Source organism: Syngnathus scovelli, chromosome 2, assembly GCF_024217435.2.
Source record: "Syngnathus scovelli strain Florida chromosome 2, RoL_Ssco_1.2, whole genome shotgun sequence".
Lineage (NCBI taxonomy): Eukaryota > Metazoa > Chordata > Actinopteri > Syngnathiformes > Syngnathidae > Syngnathus > Syngnathus scovelli.
Genome location: NC_090848.1, coordinates 2,903,795 through 2,927,056, shown reverse-complemented (window position 1 = coordinate 2,927,056; position 23,262 = coordinate 2,903,795). Strand labels below are relative to the sequence as shown.

Genomic DNA, 23,262 nt, shown 5'->3' with positions numbered 1-23,262 from the left:
GCATCAATGGATGATTGTTGAAATGTGCCGCACTTAAGGAGCTGTTAATTGACCAACCAGGCAAAACTAGTTGCTGACCAATCAGGAGAGAGCGCGACAGTGGCAAGAATGCTTTATTGTTGTTTGAGGTGTGTCCTCTCCTAGTTGCGAGGTGCTCCTCATCAGCAAAACAAGTTGCGACATTGCGAAAAGCCACGCACACACCCAGCCCGGGCCGGGCCGGGCCAGACCAGAACCACAAACACATCAACAGATTTGAAACGTATGATCTCATACGGCCACGAGGGGCACGCCCAAAGCTGTCGCCGCTGCGCTCTGCCATCGTATACAACTTCCCCTTCAACTGTCGTGCCGCCTGCCCGTCGCTCTCATTGCTTTTGCAAAAGCCACCTCTCGCTTAAAGACTTTTTTTTAACATCCCCCAAAATGCATTGAAAGGCAAATTGAGTCTTGAATTTATCCACAGTGACCAAAATAGCATAATGGCAGATCCGCCGTTCCTGCAAATTGTCATATCAAACGGGGCACGAGTTCCTCGTCTGTAAACAACTTGAAGGAAAGAAACAGCCCGGACGAGAGAGACAAAGAAGACAATTAAAAACAGAAACTTGAGCTCCAGGCCCCTTTTTTTTTTTTTTTTTTTGTCTCTGCAGGCATTTTGTGGTTTGTGAAAAAAAATGTGCTGTCAATTTCAAGGGTTGGGTCATGTGACCTAGGATGGCGTTATGAATCACACAGTATAATTATTTCCTAGCGCGGGAGAGAGGGAGTGTTTGAAGAAAGGAGTGATTTTGGGGGAGGAGAGAGAGGAGGGGAGGGGGAAGGGCGAGGGGGAAGGGCGACGGGGAGGGGAGGGTGAGGGAGGTTGGCTGCTGCCCTGCTGCTGCTGCTGCTGCTGGTGCTGTCAGAAGGACTGTGATAAACGTGCACACATCTTGTCCTGCTTTTTTTTCCCCCCTCCAGACCAGCTGGGCTCATCGGACCCGTCCCTCAAGTCCCTTCGCCTGCCGGCATCGGTGAGTCGCTCGCTCACACGCCAAAGTCTGAAAAGTTGTACCCCACTATTTCTCTTTCCACCAACCTGTTTGTGTTTCGTGCGCTTTCTTTTTTTTAGCCTAAACTTGATCTTTAAGGCTCATGGCCGTTTTCTTTCATCGCCATTGATTTGAGAATGTTCCTGCATGTTCCTCCATGAGTGGCTGCTAGCCCGCTGCCGCCGCGCCTCTTTATTATTAGCACATGTGCGTGTGTTAGCGTGAACACGCCTGCTTGCATGTGTTTGAAGTCTATTCACCAGAGAAGTCACCAGTCCTTGACCTTTTTTTTATGAGAAGGAACGTGCTGGAAACTTGGACAAGACCGGTACTGTTTTCCACTTGTTTTTTTTTTTTCTTCTTCTTTCAGCAGCACTGGTTGCTTGCTTACGTGCGTGCGGCTCTGCTCTCGGCGGACGCGGCGATTTAGTCGGCGTCTTGGCGCACGGCCTCGGTTAACAGGTTCCACTTGTTCGCGGCGTGCTTCTCAGCCAGATCGGCCCGGCGCCCGCTTTTACGCATCTCACGTGTGCGACTGCCGCTCACCTGACATCTGCGAAAAAAAATAAGGGTGCCGCTGACGCGCTCCACTCGGGTCAAGTGTAGTGGGTCAACCTGTCCGGGTTCTCTCGCTTGTCTTTTGTGGAGTTTGTTAAGCGGGTTGATACCTGCCGTTAGCCGGGTGGGAGAAGCTACGTGCAGGTGGGGGGGCGTAACTTTTCCGCCACAGCACTCTAATTAACAAGGAAACAATTTGCGAGATGTTGCCTTTGGTTATTTTTCCAGGTGTGTTTGTGCGCCCGTGTGTGTTTGCACTTTGTTGTGTGTTTGTCGGGGCTCCCCTTTGTGTTGCTGTGGTTCCCGAGGCTACAATCATGGAAGTCGTCTTCATACGCACCAAGACTTGTTTTCGCTCTGAGCTGAAGGGATGCAAACAAGAGGCTGGTTCTCGCGTCTTTTTTTTGTTTTTTCTTCTGCTGCTCTGGTTGTATTTATGTCTAAAAATTGGCTTCCATCATCTGTCTTTTCCTGTTGTGGTGTGTGCGTGTTCTCGTGTTGCTGGACCCAAAGTTGGAGAGCGCGCTTCGCTTCGCGTTCAACCACATCACGGAAAGAGAAAATTGTGACCATGACTTCATCTTTGAAGAAGGTGTTTTATGTCTCACTGAGTTCAAACTCTTTCCATCATCTTCATGATGTAACTCAACCGGTTCGCAAAAGAAGCCAACGATTATTTTAATCAGTGAATCGGAAAAAGTTCTTCCAAACATTTGAAATCGATCCGGCAGAAAAGCACAAATCACGAACGAGCTGCTTTTTACACTAATGCGACTCTGCCGCATTGTTACGTGTTCGCGCCACGCCGAGAGCAGGCAGATGTCAAACAAGTTTGAGGCGACGGATGGAATGCAGGTGTGTTTGGACACTCCGACTCATCCGTCCGTCCGTCAACGCGTGTCTGTCTGAGAGCGCTCGTTGAAAGACGTCGGCTCGGCGGCCATCGCTGGCTAATGTTTTTGGGCTTTGACTAACGCAGACAAAATGGCGGCCGGGGTCGCGTGACGCTCACACGAGCGCTAGCTAATAAGACTTCTTTACCTGTGACCCGTAACTTGAAACATCAGCCCGTGTGTTTGCACTCACTTCCTTTCCAGAGTTGTGGAACATAAATCACTGTGATGTTGACAATTAGATGACGCTGCCTGGAAGACTTTCTGTTGAAAAATGAGCATGAGTGGGCAAGTCCGAGGTTTTAAAAAAAAAAAAAATATTGAAGACTCTGCCAAAGTTTTCCTGCCAGGCTACTTTTCATTTATCTAAAGGCTGCAAAGTCAACTGTTCCACTCAAAATTTGGACATAATAAAATCAATGTTTTTTTTGGGAAAGGAAAAAATAAAAGCCTCTCTTGTAGACTTGTCTAGAGTTCAGGATACTCCGAGAAAAGCTGTCAGTTAAGTCTGCTAGTGGACAAATGAAAAGTAGCAAGTATCCCGAATGGGGAAGGGAGAAAAAAAAAAAAAAAGATGTCCAACTTTGCAAATTGGCCCATCATGACTTCATCCAAGAGCGGATCATCAAACACACAGATTTGTGTTCATGCCAGTTTGTTCACAAAGGAGACAAGAGTTCTTCTTTCACATCATTATTCTGTCTCTCTTCTCCTCGTCAAATTCTTTGTTATCCAACGTTGTTGCTGCCCCCTTCAGGAGTGGAGGGGAACGTGTCACGCAACTGCCGGATGTGCTTAGCGCCATCTGTCTGCCACCATCTTTTTGTTTGCAATTCTTTGAATTTTCTGCCGTCACCTCAGCACAACGAGAGAGCCCGGTTGTGTGAAAGCCCGTTTCGAAACTTTTTTGCTCTTCTGGAGTGTAATCAGCGTGGCTGCCACAGCGCCCCACGAGGTCGATCGGACACTATGTTCCGCCGCGCCAGGCTCGGAAAGTCCCCACAGTAGGCCGGAACCCTCCCAGAACCCAGTGCTCCTCCTCGCCCGGCTGGCCGTGTGCCGCCGGGCTCAGGGGAAGTGGGCAGGGCCTCCATGCCCATTTGGCCCTGGCGGACAGGCGATGAGGTCACCCCCCCCAGTACCAGAACGAGTCAGGCGTAATAAAATCCAAATGACTCTTAAAAAGCTTCTGGACTGATGTGGCTCATTAAAAAACATTGGCGCCATCTTTTGGGGCTTTTCTGAATCCATTCTTGTGTGTGTTGGATTTTCAAAGGCTTCCCCTCCACTCCTTCCCCCTGTGGGTGATTGTGCAAACTTTGCATTCTCCGAGTCGCGTCGTTCGTGTCCGACTCCTCGGGATTCATGAATCCTCTTCAGCACCGGTTGCCTTTGAACGCTTTTCGTCCTGTTCTGCACCGGACGTGGTTATCTTCTGCCATCTTTGTTTGCCGGGCTCGATGATGGACCTTATGAGGGGACTTTAGGCTGCAAATGGAAAGAAAAAAAAAAGGCGACGGGTGCAGGCAGGACGGGGGCCGGTGCCGACGGACGAACGGCTGCTCCTTCCTGAGACGTGGTCACCCGAGCCTGCCGGGCCGGGCTCTGGATGCACATGTGGAACAGTTTACTGTAATGGAACTCTAAATTAGTGGCGGTTTGAAGCTGCCTGCAGCACTAGGCTGTAATTAACTGGCTCTCTCTGTTGGAAGCTAGCGAGCCAGCGAACCCGAGCTCTGGAAAAGATGCCAGGGTGAGACTCGTGTGTGCATGCGTGCGTCTTTTAACACATGTCCTTTTTTTTTTTCCTTCCCAAGTGCTTGATTGCATGTGTATGCAGCATGTCTTGCAGACTTTATGGCGCATGGAAGTGCCCATTTTGTCATCATGCATCATCATACAGTGCCCCCTGGTGCCCAGACTTTGCCACTGTTCAAACCGAACCCAAATTCTTCGCTCATCACTGGAGTCATGCTCGGTCAGGGAAAAAAACTTTGACTTTGTGGGGTGAACATAATCTCGTTGGAAGCGACAGCAGCAGTTAGCAATCAGTGGATCTCATTTTCTCCCCCCCCTCCCCTCCAGACCCCGTGTCTGGGCCTCTGAAGCGTCAGGGGGGGATGGAGGGGGGAGCAGGCCGCTGTGCTAGGCTGGCAGCGGGAACAGAGGAGCTCTTTATAGCCCACTTCTGGTGATTCAAATCATATGGCACCGCCTGGAATCAGTGCACAAGTCTGGAAGCTCTTCAATACTCGGGGAACAAGAGTGCTCTGATTTTTTTTCTCACCCCCCCTCTGGTTTTCTCTTGTAACTTTTTCCAAACGTCTCTCTAATCTCAGTTCCCCTCGAGCAGTCACGTTTTTTTTTTTCTCTCCTCTGGCACACTACTCTTGTCACACATGTTGATCTCGTCCTAAGCGAGCATTTCATGCCAATCATACGGATTGTATTTTATGCGGGGAAATACCAAATCACAAATGTGTCTGTCTTTTTTACCCCCCCCCACCAGAAACGGGATGTTTGCACTCAAGAGGACTTTGCTGTCGCCCCACTAAAGAAGAAGCCGGACGTCCTCCTCATTTAACCGTTCTTCTGCTTCCCTTGGACTTGTGTGGGGATTTCGTTGAGCACGTCGACATCCGCCCGTCGGTCGCCGGGCCCGCCGGTCGCCATGGCTACCAACAGGGAACAGCAGGTGGGCCACATGACGGGCTTCCCACCTGCCGTCTACCCCTTCGCCTTCAACCCCATGAGAAGCCACTCCCCCTTCGACCTGCTAGCCAACGGCAGTCTTTTCGGGAGATTTGGCGCCGACCTGCCCAAAGAGATGGCCGCCCTCTGTAAGTTCTCGCAATTGGATGTTTTTGACTTGTCCTCCCTCTCGTGTGTCATTTTCCATTCCGGCCTGCGATGGCCCGCGTTCGTTTGGCCCGTTTGCTTTGGGCAATTTGCTGGAAAGTGGAAAATCTGCATTGCATGTCATTTTGTAGACATGGAAATCTTGACAGCTTCTCATATAAGATGAATGGTGTGTGGGGGGAAAAACTTCCCGCAATGAAATCAGGAAAGAAAAAATCCACTTTTGTCAACATTATAGAGGTTTGTATATGCTGCGGTTACGTCCGCAAGCTCCGCCTCTCCGTGAGTATGTGCGTCGGAACTTCGGAGGCCTTTAGGGCAGGCAGCCCGCAAGTCTGCAATTAGAGACAAAACAACATTCTTCCAGCGTGAAGGGATGAGTGCCCCGAGCAGAAACAAATGTCGAAAGAGGGGCCTCTGACTAATCTACCGGCTTTTTAAGATTAGCATAAGGCAAAATAAAATCGTTGGGCTCCGTAAATTCTTGCGTTTCGGGCTTGTTGTTCCAAACGTGTCCACTGGAGGCGCTAGAGTGCCACTGTGGGAGGATGATGAATGAGCATGATGATGTATGGCGCATCCAGCACAAATGGCTGATTGTTGCTAGTCAAATTTTTGTGCAAAGAGATGCTCCCCCCCCCAACCACATACTGAAAGTCATTCTTGTTTTATTACAGTTGTTTTTGACATTTTTGTCTGATGGGTAGGCCACAGGAAAAATGCTCAGGTAAAGGTGAGCACAAGAAATCTTACGCAGCAACAACTTGAGTACCTCCCGCCAAGACAAACCAATCCTGCCTATGTGTGCATACCCCCCCCCCCCACACCCCCGCCCTTAACCACAGCATGCCTGAGCACCTCTCCGGCCGTCCTTTCAAGCGTCAATCACTAGCTCGCCCCCACTTTGCAGACGCTGCCCACCTAATCCTCAAGGTATTTTCAAAAAACACCTGGGGGGTCCATTGGCGGAATCCAACAACACGCCCTGCTAGCTAAAACATACACAGATGCAGCAGAGGCAAAACTTTTCTTCCCGTTGCCTCACAATGAAATGTCAGTGTGCTGACAAATGGAGTTTCTTTGGTGTGTCACACTGGCATGAAACCAAAAACCTCCGGCCGCCATCTTTTATTCTGTAGTATTAGGGCCATGAAAATGTGAGCATGAAGTTTCCAGATTGCTAATTCTGAGAATACAACAACTAAACTTTGCACAGCTTTTTTTTTTTATTTTTTTTTATGGGTATGTCCAACAAAAAACAGACGCAATCTGGGCATTTTGACCCACAAATGTTTGTTCCGCTGGCAGCCGAGTGACTTCTTGTTGCGCCATCTTTGCTTGCTCAATGTTGGCGTGGGGAACAAAAAGGCCTCGCAGACCCAGTTTTTCTTCTCCTTCCACTCTCTGGGCCACGGCGAGTATAATTGCCCGGGTGACGCCTTTGATTGTCGAGTGCGACAGGTGGGGGGGGGGGGGGGGGGAGGGAGCGCTGGCCGTCTGCTTTCACCACCACTCGTGCTCCTCTCCGAAGTGAGAAGCCACTCGCGGCCCGTGGCTGGAGGGCCATTGGTCCAAATGCGCTTAATCGGCGGGAAAAGGAGTTTGTTCATCCATGAGAGGAGCCCCCCCGCCCCCCTCCCCCCTGCGTGCTGCAGTATCACTTGATCCCTGTCATTACGGGAGTCCTTCAAACAAACACAGGCAAGCCCATTAAGGCCACTTACTAGGAGATAACATCGCCAGTGAGCCGGCGAAACACCTCGCTAAGCTTTCTCCGATCGGCCTCCCGCTCAGCCACGGGGATGTTTGGAAAAGCTGTTTGGTCATTTCCTCTCCTCCGGCGGCCCGCATGGACCCAGTTCTCAGGTCCCTTGGGTTCCAAGCCTCGCTGTGGTGCCCTGAAAACGTCAGCCTTGCCACTTTTGATTTTTTTTTTTGGGGTTCTTCACGTTTAAGAAGATGCATTTTGAGCACATGAGCTCAACTTCACAACCTCTCATTTCCCTCCCAAGCCAGGATGCCCCCCCTCCCCCATGCTCTTCCTGCATGCTCTTCCCAAACTGTGACGTTTGGACACATAACAGAACTGCTGCAGGTCACACAACAATCATCCTCGGACTGCAACTTGTCTTCGTTGATGCCATTTTCCTCGTTTAGTTGGACCTTGACGTAAGTCCATAGTGGTCCATTGACTTTTTTAAGAATATTGCAATTTTGAGGAAACTATTTCAAAGTCACTCACCGCACATGCACAATCTCAGTACTATCGGATTACAGCATGGCGAGTTTTGGGTGTTTGAATCTTTGCGGCGTTCGTCCACCTGACTTGCTAAGCGCCGGAAAGTGCAGAAAGTGAACTGGCCTACTTATGTAACCATGAAATGGAAAAGGGTGCGCAGGATGTTGTGCGCAATCGCTCAAAATACGTATACCACACAAAGGTGTGGCCCACTTGGAAGCAGTCTGCGGTCGACTTCGAACTTTGACGTAGAACTTTGCTGTTAAGCGAAAGGTCATGCGCTGAGAGGAGAGCAGCCATTTTGGAGACGCTATAGTTGAAGATGCCACTTCAAATGAACATCGGTTGTCCCTGCTGTGCGCATGTTGGCCTCTAGGGGCAGCGTGGTGCTACATGGAAGTTTTTAATTGGGCCTCGATGTGCCTTTGAGTGTTTTTCATGTCTGTGTGGGTATTTGGATACTCTCCTGGAGCTCCATGCTAATCATAGCCTGCGAAACGACGTTAGCTACATTTGTTCTCAAGCTATTTTCAGAATGTGTCCAAAATAACAGAGCAACAATCGCATCAATTTGCCAAACTCAAGCAAAATGTTGAAATCACCTAAAGTCACGACGTTGTGCTCATGGAAACGTCCGCCAAATAAAGGAGCCATCTGCCTCCTGTCATCGGCGCTCTGGCGGCCGCCATCCACCCGACCGACCGACCGACCAATCGGCTGGCTGGCCTCGCTGCGTCCTTGACGTGTCAGCGCCGCCTCGCCTTTCATACACAATTGGGCATGGCTTTCGGCGACGGCTTACCGACCTCTTGAAATTCCCGTCACGTGGCGATGCTGCTCACGATTGATCAAATAAAGCAGACAACTGAAGCACCCAGGAGGTTTTGGTGAAACCGATAGCCCGCCCGCGCTCGATCCGCTTCTCCAACCATATCAAGTAAAAGCCCGGTGGCTTAGGCACTCTCGAGTTCCCGCTCCTCTCGCCTTCTCTGCGGCCTTCGCTGTGGATTTCCTCTTATCCCTTTTTCGAGTTGAAGCCAAGCACCCTTAAATCCTGCAAACTGGCAGAAACTTTGGAGGCGAGAGAGAGAAGAGAGAGAGAGAGAGAGAGAGAGAGAGAGAGAGAGAGAGAGAGAGAGTCACTGCTGCTGCTACAAATTGTGCCGCAGCCCTGACAAGATAATTTCTGGAGATAAAGAGCCGACTATGAAAACTGGAAGGGGTTCTCCAGAAGACGTAGGCGGGCACCTCGATGCAAGCATGAAATGGCCAGAATTGTTAAAAGACTTTATTTTGCGTGTCATCCCACACAGCACGAGGAGCCAAATGTCATGAGAGTGGAGAGAAAAAGGCGGCTGAAAGATGGCCAGGCTTGATAATGTTGTGAAAAGTAGCACTGTCTTAAGCCTTTGGGGGTCGAGCATGTGAACACAGCTGCCACCGCGGCGGCCGTCTCCCAATTTATCGACTTGAGATACATTTGGCTGAAAAAGATGACGTGTTATGCGAAAGCCGCACATGCGTGGCTTGAAGACTACCGTTGCGCAATTTTCTCGGAGAAAAGAATTTGTTGAGTGTAACTTGAATCTGGCTGCGAGGGCGCTCTGGATTTGTGTTGACCGTCTCTATCATCGCCGTCGATGTGTTCCTGCACGCTGACATTTGGAGTGGAAAAGCGTGGCATTCCTCCTGTCGTCTTTTATTGCCTCCTTCGCTCGCTCGCACGCTGCTGCGTTGTTGACAGTTTGGCCGCAACCTCAGCGGCTGTACGCTGAGGAAGTGGCAACGATGTGTCGCGTACGTCTCGGCATCGGGGCGCCAAGTCTGATTTCTTTGGATAGGTGCCGTCAGGTCCGGTTGGATGGAGAAGGGGCACCGTATCAGGAGCAGGGTCGTGCATTTTCCCTTAAACGCGGGAAAGCGAAACATTCCCCGGACTGGAAACAAAAGCACAAAAACAAATCGTGCAGTCAGGAAAAACTTGTTGAAATGGCAGCGGCATGTACGGGGGGGGGGGAGCAATGGAGAAACTTGGAAGCCAGAAAGTGAGCAACCGGGGCAAGATAAGTTTTTTCGGGGGGGAAAGTTAGTGGCCCAGGGGGGGGTTCTTCTTGAGTTCAATCTCTCTGGCCAGGGAAGGAAGGGGAGGAGGGAGGGGAGGCGGGCGAGGATAGGCCTCGCTCAGCAGCAGAATCCACGAGTATGCCTACTTTAGATGTGGAAAGCCACCCTCGACTCACAAGTGCGTTCTTCTGTCCAAAGCTAAAAGCGGAAGAAGAGCCAACAGGCCAACAAAAACACCAGTTTCCCGAATTACGGTGCCGAGCGCGAGGGATGAGCTAGCCTTGGTTTCCGGGTGAAAGGCAGGAAGGACGTGAAAGATGTGTGTGAGCTCAGAGCTTCACAAATGTGACATGGTGACCATTTCAACGATGAAAGCCTTTGAGGACGAAAAGGCCTCCAACGCTTCCTCTTTGTAACCCGACATGGAACCAAAGTACGTCGAGCAAAGCATGCGCACGACTCCACGAGACCTCGGTTGGAAAACGAGCCAGCCAGCCTGGAGGAAAAGTTTCGAGTCAATAAGTGCTCCGATCCAAATGAGTCAAGATGTGAGAGTGCTTTTTTTTCTTCTTTCATGAGACAGGAAAAGGAGTGAAGTGTTGGACTGAGGAGAAGGAAGAGGAGGGGGCCCAGCACACAGCACAGCGTGTTTATGGAGAGCCCAGCCAGCAGCACAGATTGACAGGAAATTGTGTCTTTTTTTTTTTTTTTTTTTGCCTGCCGGCCGGGCTGTACCACTTTGACAAGCGGGGGTGGAGATGAATGCAAAGACCAGCGTTGTTCTATTATCATACAGCGGCCGCCGGAGTCTATCTGTCTGCCGAGCAACAGTTTGGAGCGGGCTTATTTATGGCCGGCCCGGCGCCTATTGATTTGCTTTGGACAAACGAGCCCGGCAGGAGATGGCACGGCCGCGCTGCTCAAATGTAATTGTTTGAGCTAAATGGAGGGGGGGGTAGTTGCGCAATAAGGCCTCAAGTGGAAAAAAAGACGTTTGCTAAATGAGCTCACCTGGGTGAATCCATCACACGTGGGAAACGTGGGCGCCGTTTGTCGCTCGCTCCCATTCATCACTCAACAGCTACCCATCCTCGGAAAAACTCAGAAGAGGGAGGGACTTGCCCTGGCATCTGGTTTCTGGGTTCAAGCTCAGCACAATGTGCCCCCCCAGCCCACCCCGACCCCCGCGTTCTCTTTCTGCTTTTCTCACACCGTGCGAACGGCCGGACTTTAATATGGTTATGATTAGAGACGGGGGGCTCAGAGGAGGGAGGGGGTGAGGGAGTAGACGGGGCGCATATTTGGGGGAGGTGCCATGAAGATAGGTTCGGGTCCAGGTTTGAATTAAGAGTTTGCAATTCGAAACACAAAAGTAGCTGGCCCAAAACAAGAATCAAGTTTTGTCCTTTCCCCGACCGGATCAGCTCTTCCTCCCGTGCGGGCCTGGCCTGGCCCGGCCCCCGATCCTCCTCCCTCCCTCCCCACCCTCTCTGGCATTCTGGCTCTCTCTCTCCTCCCCCCTCTGTGAGCGTCACGCAGAGGCAGTTGGTTCACTCCGCAGTGTCTGCCTCTGTTATTTAGGTCTGTTACAGCAGCTCAGGCAAGACAGGCGGGGGAACGCCAGAGTCACGCTCTGCCCGACCCAGCCCAGCGTCTGCATTCCGGCCGAGAAGGAGGGAACGAGCGCTCGGAAGTCGCGCCCGAGACGGACAAGCGGAACGTTTGCAGCGAGCTGTTGCTGCGATTTGTTGCAGCCGCCAGCGGAGCGGCCAGGGATCGGAGAGAGAATTTTCCTGAGGGGTGGGGGTGGGGGGTGCCATGTTCGACTGCATGGAGGCGCTGGGAATGGGCCCCCGCCAGCTCTATGATGTCACCAGCCGCGGCGCGTGCATGCTGCGAAAGGCGAGCCCCTTCTTCGCCGGGCTGGACCCCTTCGCTTGGACGGGCCGTGCCAGCGTTCAGTGTAAGTGGCATCCCGTCATGTGACATGAAGGTTCCTCTCGTCGCTGGCTGGCTGGCTTGTTTACCCCTCAGGGCTGGCTGTCAGGAAGAGGCTGGGACTGGCAATCTCCTCTCTTCTCCTCTCTTCTTCCCACAGCTGCTTTGAGCTGCTCAGCCATCTGAGAGAAACTCTGCTATGATATCATATGCTCGGTGTGTGTGCGTGTCTGAGCGCTCGGCTGGCCTTAATCCACATTTCGTCATGTGGGCTCGACACCAGAAAGGTTTCTGCCGTGCTTCTCATCAAATGTTGATGGAGCCTTGCTCAGATGAGAAAAGTTGAACGTAGGCCGCCGCCGCCGCGTCGAAAGGTCGAGGGTTTGTTTACGCTTTTGGATGCGAGATGGATAATGATATTCCTCTCCAGTCGAACACCAAGCCATGAATTAATAAGGAGATGAATTATTTAGCGGGCAAATGGATGAATAAATCAGAAATGCGGAATGCGCGCGGGGAGATATCCCCCCCCCCCCCCTTCCCTTTTCGTCTCATCTCGCCCCTCCAATTGGAACAACTGGCCCAGCTGCGAACAGAAAAAAAACCGTGGCCCGTTTTTCCGTGTGAGCGTGCGAGTGTGAAGGAAGCAAGACGACGCACGTGAGCGGGACACACAAGCGGCCTGGGATCATTTTTCATTGATTTGTGTTTGGCCATTCTGGGGCTTTTTGTTCCCCTTCCCCGCCCGGGGTTGGCGGGTCGGGGGTGCCTCGGGCTCATCCGTCTTCATTAATCGTGAAGACGCCGGCGTTTCAGTGGCCGTCATGCACGCTGGCTCAGCTTTAATGAAGACGGATGTCCTGTCAGTGGAGGCCAGAGGGTGGGGGGGGGGGGGGGGGACTCCGGCCTGCGGAGCGGCCTGCGAGCCCAGTCCTGATCATAACAAGATGAGATTTGTTTATTCCGTCAATCGGCATCTAGGACTCCCCCCTCTAAACTCTCTCCGGGTTCCATAAGTGGACATTTTTTTCTGGTGCTTTGTTCCACGGAAGGAAAAAAGAGCCCAGAGGGCAAAGCAGCGGAGCCGAGCCGTGTTCTGTTTCAAGCCCAATAACCTTTGTAAACAAGGCTGCCCTGTCCCCTCAGCAGGAGCCATAATGGCCGCCTGTCTTTGCTCATCAGTGAGGCTGATGAATTGACTTTTGATATCTCATTAGACGCTCCAGCTGCATCGCATGCACAAAAAGCTGTGCTGACACCCAAATGACCACTAGGGGCTTCCAAAATATATGAAAACATTTATCCAAGTGCGTAAAATCGGAGAATTTCAAAGCGTTCCCTCAGTTTTCCTGCTTTTTTGACCTCAGCGTCCGAGGTTTGCCAACCCGGCTGTTGTCACTCATGCGGTGGCGGGCTGGCCCTTAAGTACCTTACGCCACGCGGCGGCTACCGCAGCTGAGCCGCCAAAAGATAATGGACAGCCATTTAGTCAGACGTCAATGAGAAGTGAATTAGTCAAGCGCCGGCCGAGCCGTGGCCTCTCCGTCAATGTTCATTTGCTTCCAAGAAGGAGGCAATTACGCTTAGCGCTTCTCCGGGGGGGTCACCAGAAGGGCAAGACATTTAGCCGATGGGACGGCACCGGATCCGTCCACGCGTTTGACGTGTCATGGCGGCTCTTTGTTTTGCGCTGAGCAGAACCGGCAGGACAAGTAAGAGCTGCTGTACCTCTGACCACATCTACCCCCCCCCTTCATGAAGTCCACAGTTATTTCATTATAATTACAAAAGATTCAATTAAATGATTAGAATGCCCAGGGGGGGGGGGAAGGGAAGATAGCGCTATCTGTCTAGTGGTGGGAGTCGGGGGGGGGTTCTTGTTGTACATCAGCGGGCAGCAGACGTGTGCTCCTAATGAGGACTCGTAGGCGCTGCGACATGGTTCCTTTCGAGATAATGTCAAATGAATGCGCTCAAGGTAAAAGGGTTAAGTTGTCAGCTACTCCAAGGTCAGCGGGTCGCAATGGATATGAGGGCAGGGTGGAGGGGCGGACCCTCAACTCACGAGCGACACCTTCCAAGCCCCCGATCCGATACACTTTTTTTTTGTCACGGTAGGGCCATTTTGACTGTCAATATAATATCAAGTTTAGGCGACACAACAAATTGATGAATAACAAATTTTGAAATCAGAGGCTAATATATAGCTTAAAAAAATGAATGGTGCTAAAAATTGCTAGCAATAGCTCTATTTTGAAAAAGTGAAGGCAATCGGTTATTTTAGTATTAACACATGGAGTCCATTCGTAATTTGTCTTTGCGGGCCGCATAAAATGATTGGCGGGCCGTATCTGGCCCCCGGGCCTTGAGTTTGACACCTATACGTTGGCGCCGTGCCGTGAAGACCTATTCCTCCTCAAACATTTTGTACCCGCCGTGACTCCAGTATGTCCAGTTTGTTTTTCAGTTGGGTCTTGCGTAATTCCCCAACTCGATATAGAAGCAGATTCCGTCTTTCCGGTTGCGCGTGGATTTCTCCGCAAGCCTCCATGGCGCCTTGTCTCTCCGCCGCCGCCGACGACTCCTGTTTGCAGAGACGGTCAGTGTGCCGGGCCGGATTCCACAAGCCGGTGTCGGAATCCGGCGTGGCCTTCCTCGCTCACGCCGCTGTCATGCAAACAGCTGTGAGCGCACTCCATCTTCCCGTGCGTCTTATTAAAATCTCATTGCGGTATTTCACACGGAACGAGCGAATGCGTGGCGAGAATCGGAGAATCGGAGCTGCGAACTCTGCAAATAGCACACATGTCCAAATGTCCACTTTTATTTTGATGGTGTAGATTTACTTTGGCAGCTAGATTGTGCCCTACCCTGCCATACCATTCTCCACCACTATGCCAACCTTGCCCCCACTCTCGTTTTTCACGTCTCCGGGGCTTTCTGCTCACTACGGCCTCCAACGTTTGAGCGGCGAGAGAAGAAGACAGACTGAGGCGCTGTTGGGGAGGATTTATGCCTCCTTCAAGAATGTTGAACGACTGCAAGTTTCCCAGAGAGCGCCGCTTTGTCTTTAGACGCTGGCGACGTGGATTCCCTTCAGAGCTGAATTGGCAATTCTTGAAAAAGGTGAAAAACGAGCTCACACCGCAGGTTGTCTCTTCTAGTCAGATGTGGAGGAAGAAAAGTCTTCATGGCAACAGCTTCTCAGAATCACTCATACAGTTGTGTGCTTTGAGGTGGGCTTGTGCCCGTTGTCGTCGTTTCGCAAGTCACCGCAGTGACACACGCGGGGCAAATCATTTAGGCGCCGGAAAGCCGCGGTCGCTCGCCCTCTCATGCTTCCTCTTTGGTTTGTCTTGACTTACAAAGTTGCTTGCTAGCTAGTTTCAGACGTCGCTCGTATTAGACAAGGAGATGGTTTTGTGAGTTTGGGATCTTTCTCCCAGTTTGAAGAAGTTTAAGGCACGTCCGCTCAGATCGGGCCTGGTATTCGCTAGTTTCGCTCGACGGGTGGGAGCGAGTACGAGTATTGTTGTTTACGTGAACCTGCTCTCCCCTCACTTCCTCTGACAGAGCCACGGTCACGCTACTTCTACTTTTCCAGCTTTCTATTGTTGCGCAGAGGAAGCAATAGCCGTGGAATGAGACTTTGCCAGAGATAGACAGGTGAGAGGTGGGCGGGGCCACCGATGGCCAGAGGAAGCCCGGAAGTCTTTTGAGGACGTCTACCTGCTCGGTTTTTCTTCAAGAACCTTAGGTGTTTGAAACCAGCTTGTGACGCTCCTCGCCAAATGTCAGCTTCATATTAAAAGCAAGAAAGTGTGTTTTGAAGGCACAAGGCTGATTCAAAGATATTTTGTTTGCATACATAAATAAATAAATAGATAGATAAATAAATAAATAAATAAATAAATACATTCATAAATAAATAAATAAATAAATAAATAAATTCATAAATAAATAAAAAATAAATAAATAAATAAATACATTTAAATACATTTAAATAAATTTTGATTTTTTTTTTGTGTAGTTGCCAGTCCCTTTTTTTTAACTTTGGTAAACACAATCTACTGCCATTTGTCAGGCCATCGTGTGTTTCTGCAGCCAGCGTGGCACCTGTCAACAAACACCAAAAATGTTTTACTAAATCTCTTCCCGGGTGATGTTTGCATCACGCCTCCACGAGCCCGTCTCTCTCGTTTCACGACTTTCTGCTGATTCCAACAGATTGCCGCGAATTCCTGGACGGATGTGCGAGCGTGCGTGCTTTGCTCCAACGTCTTTCCAGCCGGCTAGCTTAGTGTGTTTTTAGCACTCCGGGGGGCGCCGAGGAGCCGCGGATCTATTTTTGACAGATTTGCCCAGGCGTAGGCCGCTAATGATTTTCACGACAGCTGTTGACAAGCATGTCTACTGCACATTTCGTGAAAGCGGCACCTCCTGCTTGTCGACACATTTCTCCCTCTCGCCACTTGGAAAGCATTTGTGAGCCTTGCATTGTGAGCAGCTGGCATTGTGCGCCCTCTCCAACCTTGTGTAAGTCACACAATGGACTCTTGATGGACTCGTGACTTGAAAGCGAGCAGGTGACGCAACGGAGCTCGCGCCAAAGCGCGTGTGCGGCGTGGGAAATGAAAGCGGCGCACCGACGCAGCCACAAAAGCCATGACGGAGATCCTCAGGAAAAACCGGTTCCAAAAAAGGGGAAGGAAATGAGTGTGTGGGGGCCTGCGAGGGATGTCAGGAAGATGTGGGTGGAAAGTGGCACCGCGGCAAGGGTGTGCTACTTTCTTTTCCTCTTTATTTTTTTTGCCTCCTAACTCGCAGCGTGCGACGAGGTGAAGAGCCAAGGCCGCCCGCCCAGGTGCCAGCGAGTCCTGGACCTGCTGCTTCTCCCCCTCCCTCTCAATCTGCTCCCCTTCTGCAGCTTTGAACAGAGAGCCCCGTTTTGTGACCTTCTCTCATGCATGCCCGTTTAATGAAGTCAAAGACAAAAGCCCTCGCATGACGTGAAGAGAACCACGGCAATCCCTCGCACACTACACGGAAGCGGGTTCTCACGCCGCACGGTTGAACTTGCGGAGCGGCGTGCCATCAAAGCCCCCCCCCCCCCCCCGAGGAGGGGCAGCGTCCCGATTGGCAGAATGTCATATGCTTCAAAGCGGGCTATTGCAACAGCGAGCGCGAGCAGTCACGCCTTTGCTCGCACGCTCAACAAACACTCCCAGTTCCAGTTAGTCGACAACAGGCGCCTTCAGCGTGACCAAAAAATCCACACGTTCCTCTTCCCGCTCCCCCCTCCCCCCCCTGCTGCGAGTAGCTCAACTGGCACGACCTAGAATTCAAAATAAGTCACCTGCGGGAAAGAGAGGTCACCTCCAGCTATTTGTGTCATTTGATATTCCCGCTTAATGAGGCTCCTGATACCGAGGCAGAACTTAAGTGCGGCGGGATTGTTGTTTCTCGCTTTGTGGCCTCCGATAGGATCAGCTGCTGTGCATTCGGGCGGAGAAAGGGAGAAGCCGCTCGCCGATAAGTCCACAGGCCATCCCCCCCGGACCATCCCTTCGTAAACTTTGCCACCCACCTCAGCTCTCATCCATCCATCCATCATCAGCAGATAAGAAGGGCTTCTCATTTGCCAGAGCTTTGTTTACTAAACAGCGATCAGCTGAGCTGAGCAGAACGAGGAAGGGAAGGAAGGGGCCGAGAATTGCGAGATGTCATCCAGCCGTACTTGCTGCTCTTCTGATTTCATCAACGCAGAGCTCCTGGCTTCTTTCCGACATTGCCTTCAACATTCAGATTTGACGAAAAAAACAATGGAGAACATTTTCCACCTCCAGCAAAGTCTTTGAGGGACAAAGTTCAATTGGAAGGCTCCAATTATATATAAAGAGCAGATGTTTGAGCCGCAGCCCACAAGATGAAAAATGTCTGACATCTTTGTTTCTGTTAGAGTCATCAATGAGCTCGTCGTTGGCCACCGCCACACAAGTGGCACCAATGGTCACTTTGGTTCTAAACAAGACTTTCCTTCCTTCTCCCCCCCTGGTTTCCCCCTTCCCAATCAAATTCCTCCATTTATGTCCTTCTTTCTTCTTTTTGAAGTCTTTCCTTCCCTTGTAAAAAGCCAAGCTGGTGTTTTTTTGCTGCAGCCTTGGCTGTGAGAGCGAGGGGAAGAAGGGGGTCTCTTGAAGGTTAAGTTTAGGCTAGCCCTAAAGGGGGTTGGGCTGTAGTAAAAGTTCCAACTTTAGAGCCTCCCTGCCAGTTTCGATTTTATGATTGGCCCCCTTTTTTTTTTTTTTTTTTTTTACGGGCGGGGAGCTCCAGCTGGAGTGTGAATAGCTTGCCCAATGTGAACGAGTCCCAATAAAGTGAAGGCCGGAGGCCCCGCCTTTAAAAGTGGAGCCTCTAGTAAAACCTGGCAGGAATTTAGGGCCAGGAAACAAGAGAAAAAGAGATAGCAAGTTGAAGGGGGGGTTGAAGTTGAAGGGTCACTCACGGGGTGCATGTGTGAATATGCGCGTTGTCAAGGAACTTAACAGGCGTGGATTTGGGTCCCGCTCACTTCTTTCAAATACTTAAATTGAATGTAGAGGAACAATGGCAGTCACGATATGAGTGATGACAACATTGCGACATCAGTGTCACATACTACGCACATGCGTATGTGCGTGATGATGTCCTCATCAGTCAGCGTGTGGAATGATGAGCAGCCAGTTTGGACTCTGTCGCTCGCCCGGTCGGCCTTATCGGAAAATCTGTCAATCAAAGGTGAAAGCAACTCATGATTGTAAGTGGCTCCATATTTGAGTTATCGCTCGGCCCAACAAGAAGAATAGAAGATGCTTGCTATTTTTCAGAGAGCAACTTGAGATGTCATGTTTCTCACCTTGCATACACGTCACAAATATTTTTATGGCCATCCATCCATCCATCCATCCATCCATCCATCCATCCATCCATCCATCCATCCATCCATCCATCCATCCATCCATCCATCCATCCATCCATCCATCCATCCATCCATCCATCCATCCATCCATCCATCCATCCATCCATCCATCCATCCATCCATCCATCCATCCATCCATCCATCCATCCATCCATCCATCCATCCATCCATCCATCCATCCATCCATCCATCCATCCATCCATCCATCCATCCATCCATCCATCCATCCAATCTTCTACACAAATCAAAAGCTATCACTCACCGAGAAGAACATGGCCACTGGCTGTGGTTTCATCCTTGAAAGCAATTCCGAGCAGTGATCATGTTTCACGTATCGGAAGGCGTGTCGAAGATTGCCGTAGGGCAACGCTTTGTGACATATGGCATGCTCATGTGCTCTGCTCTTTTTCTTGCCCCCCCCTTCCCCCTTTTAATAGCGGTGGAGACCCAGAGCACCAGCTCAGAGGAGATGGTACCCAGTTCTCCATCTCCACCTCCCCCACCTCGTGTCTACAAGCCCTGCTTTGTGTGCCAGGACAAGTCCTCGGGGTATCACTACGGGGTCAGCTCCTGCGAGGGTTGCAAGGTGAGAAGATCTCACTCGGAAGAAATGAAAGAGCGCATCGTCGTTTCAAAATACCCAAGGGTGGTGTCTGATCATTTGATATAACGACCAACGTCTTTCACGGGGTTTTTTAGGGTTTCTTTCGGCGCAGCATCCAGAAGAACATGGTGTACACGTGCCACCGGGACAAGAACTGCCAGATCAACAAGGTGACGCGCAACCGCTGCCAATACTGCAGGTTGCAGAAGTGCTTCGAGGTTGGCATGTCCAAGGAAGGTAAGGGGGTGTGGGATTTATTTGGATTCTTTCAAATGTGTGCGGTACGGTTCAAAAAAATTATTTATATTCGAGATTTTCACCTCGGTCACATGGACAAACGGGGCGTCACGTGTGTATTTTAAATCACAGCTAACGACTTCCTGTAGTGTCCAAGTCATTCCAATAGTTAGCATCATTTGCTAGCTCTAGCTCGCGGAAAATATTTTGAGCTGCTGCGGCCATGGCGGAAAAAAAAAAGCGCTTTTCAGCCATTCGTCGGGTGTCCATCGGGTGGCAGTTTGTTAGCCCGCCGCCGCGCGAGCCTTGGGGACGTGGGTGTAACGTTTTGCGCGGGATGTACGTTAAGACCGGGATCACATTGTGCCTCGGCTATTACTGGATATCCTGAGAGGAAGGAAAGAATGGGAGGAGGGAGAGAGAAGAGCGGCCTATCGAATTGATAGAGAGATGGACAGGGAAGAGCGTGGCGATAAAGCCCAGATAGCTAACGTGCGAGCTGCGCTAAAGGAAATATGTTGATAACGTTAAGGACGACCCCCCCCCCCGTGTCCGCCGGCTCCCGTTTCCGCAACAACACAAAGCTCCGGTCTTGTTTATCACGAGTGAACTTTCTCTCTTTTTCATTTAGCGGTACGCAATGACAGAAACAAGAAGAAGAAAGACGTGAAGGAGGAGGTGGTGCTCCCCGAGAGCTATGAGCTTAGCGGAGAGCTTGAGGAGCTGGTCAATAAAGTCAGCAAGGCTCATCAAGAAACTTTCCCGTCGCTCGGCCAACTGGGGAAATACACCACCGTAAGACACACACACACACATGTACGCACACACACACACTAATGTTTGGTTTGTGTTCAGAACTCCAGCTCAGACCACCGCGTCCAGCTCGATCTGGGTCTGTGGGACAAGTTCAGCGAGCTCTCCACCAAGTGCATCATTAAAATTGTGGAATTTGCCAAACGGCTGCCGGGTTTCACCAGCCTCACCATCGCCGACCAGATCACCCTCCTCAAGTCTGCTTGCCTGGACATTTTGGTGAGCCGCCACTCCGCCCATCTTCTTGACTTGTGGTTATGTGGCTGGTTCAGTTTTGAAGAAATACTGCCACCTGGTGGACGTCTTGGAGCGTTTCCCTGCTCTCTATTGACCTTGCAGTGTAATGTTATGAGATCAGTTAGGCACGAATCAGCTGTCTTTTTTTTTGCTTCCGGCAATATGTGTTGAAATGAACCAATCAGAAACGAGTGCTACCCCCCCTCCCTTCCCAGATGCTGAGGATCTGCACACGCTACACTCCGGAACAGGACACCATGACCTTCTCCGACGGGCTGACTCTGAACCGGACTCAGATGCACAACGCTGGTTTTGGACCGCTGACCGACTTAGTGTTTGCCTTTGCCGGCCAGCTTTTACCTCTGGAGATGGATGACACCGAAACCGGCCTCCTCAGCGCCATCTGCCTCATTTGTGGAGGTACTGCAGCACCGTCCCACCACGACGTCTATGTATTGTAAAGTAAAACGCGAACGGCTTATTTTCTCATCAGATCGTATGGATCTGGAGGAGCCTCAGAAAGTGGACAAGCTGCAAGAACCTCTGCTGGAGGCGCTAAAGATTTACGCCCGTCGCCGTCGTCCCAACAAGCCCCACATGTTCCCCCGAATGCTCATGAAGATTACGGACCTCAGGGGTATCAGCACCAAGGGTAAAGATGACATATTCTTTAATTTAAAAAAAAAATTGCTGTCACTCTGCCTTTATCGTTCCAACGCTTTCCGTTGACGGCCATATTTTTTAGGTGCGGAGAGAGCCATCACCCTGAAGATGGAAATCCCAGGCCCGATGCCTCCTCTGATCAGGGAGATGCTGGAGAACCCGGAGGCTTTCGAGGACCAAACGGAACGCAACGACAGCCCGCCGCCGCCGGCGCCGCCGCCACCACCCCCGCAACCGGCCCCCCCCCCTTGTGCTGAAACAGGAAGTCGAGGACGAGGACGACAGCTGGGCCGCAGAGAACGGCAGCGAACCGTCGCCGGAGGAGGAGGAGGAGGAAGACGACGACGACGAAGAGAGAGACAGGGCCTCGGACAGCGATGGCGAGCAGTGGGGGGTTCTGGATGCCATCGATTTAGAAGGCAACAGGAAAGGCCTTGTACCGAGGGCTCAATGAACACACCATTTCATACACATGCACTGATTGATGATGCACACACACATACACACACATTCAAGCATCAAGATCACGCCACTCCATCTCCGACCTTAATAAAAAAGCTGGCCTTCCACCCTCCTGCGCCCTCCCCTCCCCACCACGTCCTCCATGGCGGAGTTGAGAAGCATTAAAGTGTGGCCCACATGCTCCATGAACTCCAGACACATCGAGCCAAGGAGAGATGACAGTAAAACAAACACACGTCCGCACAAACTCTTGTCAAGGCCGAGCGGGATGTTACATGACAAAAAGAAGCAAAGCTCTCATGCCATACACACACACACTTGTGTGTGTGTTTGTGTGTGTGCGGACAAAGCACATTTCTCAAACACGAGTGAGTACAAGGCAAAACCAAATGATGTAACCTTTGTTTTTTGTGGTTCTTGCTATCTCAGTTTATGAAATTCCATACGTATATATATATATATATTACCATTATCGTTTTTGTCTTGATTTGTTTATATCCTTTTGAAGAGCTTTCCGAAGAGGATATTCCGATTTTGCAAGCTGGGTCTTCCGTAACAGTTGAACAGGATTTTTTTTTTTTTTTTTTTTTTTTTTTTGGTGATGGGAGGAGGCGAGTCACTGTGGCCATCAGTGCTGATCAAAACCGTGTTGTCACAACTCACATATTTGGCCTGTATTTTGCTCTGCCGCCATTTTTGAAATCATTGTTGTGCCAAAGTCATTTTTTGGAGTGGGGGCAAGGGTGGGAGGGGGGCGCTCTTCTTTCAGCTGTTCCAGATTTACACGTGACCCGGTCGTACATGTAGCACTTTTGTACAAGACATTTGGCATGTTTGACCGGCAATACAATCAAGCTCGGAGCTTCCCCCCCCCCCCAATGATGTCGGCAGGCACGCCAAACGAAACAAATCCGACACACATATGCAAGTGCAAAGCAGGAAACTTTTGGACTTAAGACTCAGGGCTTTTCGGCGAGGACCAAACACTAGCTGCTCGCAGGCACTAGGAAGAGGCAATATTTACGTGTGTTTTCTTGACCCCGTTTCAATGAGCTCCACCCCTTGGCGTGCAAGGTGACCCCCGCCCTGACCCGGGCCCGGTTCTTCTTGGGCCGCACGCCTTCTCATCCCAAAAAAGCCATGGTTCTGTTATCATTTCTTGCGTATATCTTCACTTCTCTTTCAACGTCTTATGTATCATTTCTCTATTTTTATCTTGCCTGCCAAAACGTGGTGGGGAAAAGCAGCTGATATACACAATCAGACTTTTCGTCTTCTCTTTCAAGCAATATGAACTGTAGCGATGAGACGAGAGGGCCCGTGGCGTGAATGTGGGCGGGTCTCCTCATTTTCCAGTCGTGCGTGCGTGTGTGTCTGGTGAAGCCCAAAATTATTCATACCTCAGCCACATTTTGAGTTGATGTGAATTTTGCGTACTGTTGGGGACATTTTCCTTTTATACATTTAGCTAGAAGTGACTCACAAACGCGCTGATTTTGGTTTTCATAAATATCTTTTCTTCTTCCGTGCATGCAAATGTTTGAGATCAGTGATCAGATAACGGCCCAAAATATAAATAAAACGCAAACCAAACAAATCTTTATCGGTGCATTTAAGTTGTTCCGTCACATTTGTCTGTTCAAATCAGGCGTATGAATAGTTGCAAAAAAAAAAAAAAAGACTTTGCAAAACTTCTTTCTGAC

At 50.6% G+C, this 23,262-nt stretch overlaps 1 protein-coding gene across 1 annotated transcript; it reads left to right on the top strand.

Annotated features, from left to right (window-relative positions):
- The first annotated feature begins 849 nt into the window (after positions 1-849).
- Positions 850-21,702, top strand: rarga (retinoic acid receptor gamma a). Its single transcript, XM_049752459.1, is given in 10 exon segments — positions 850-1,016; positions 4,995-5,325; positions 18,981-19,129; positions 19,243-19,384; positions 20,016-20,179; positions 20,240-20,416; positions 20,650-20,854; positions 20,928-21,086; positions 21,180-21,327; positions 21,329-21,702. Coding segments are annotated over 9 exon segments (1,536 nt in total). The 5' UTR covers positions 850-1,016; positions 4,995-5,156; the 3' UTR covers positions 21,552-21,702.
- The last annotated feature ends 1,560 nt before the right edge of the window (positions 21,703-23,262 follow it).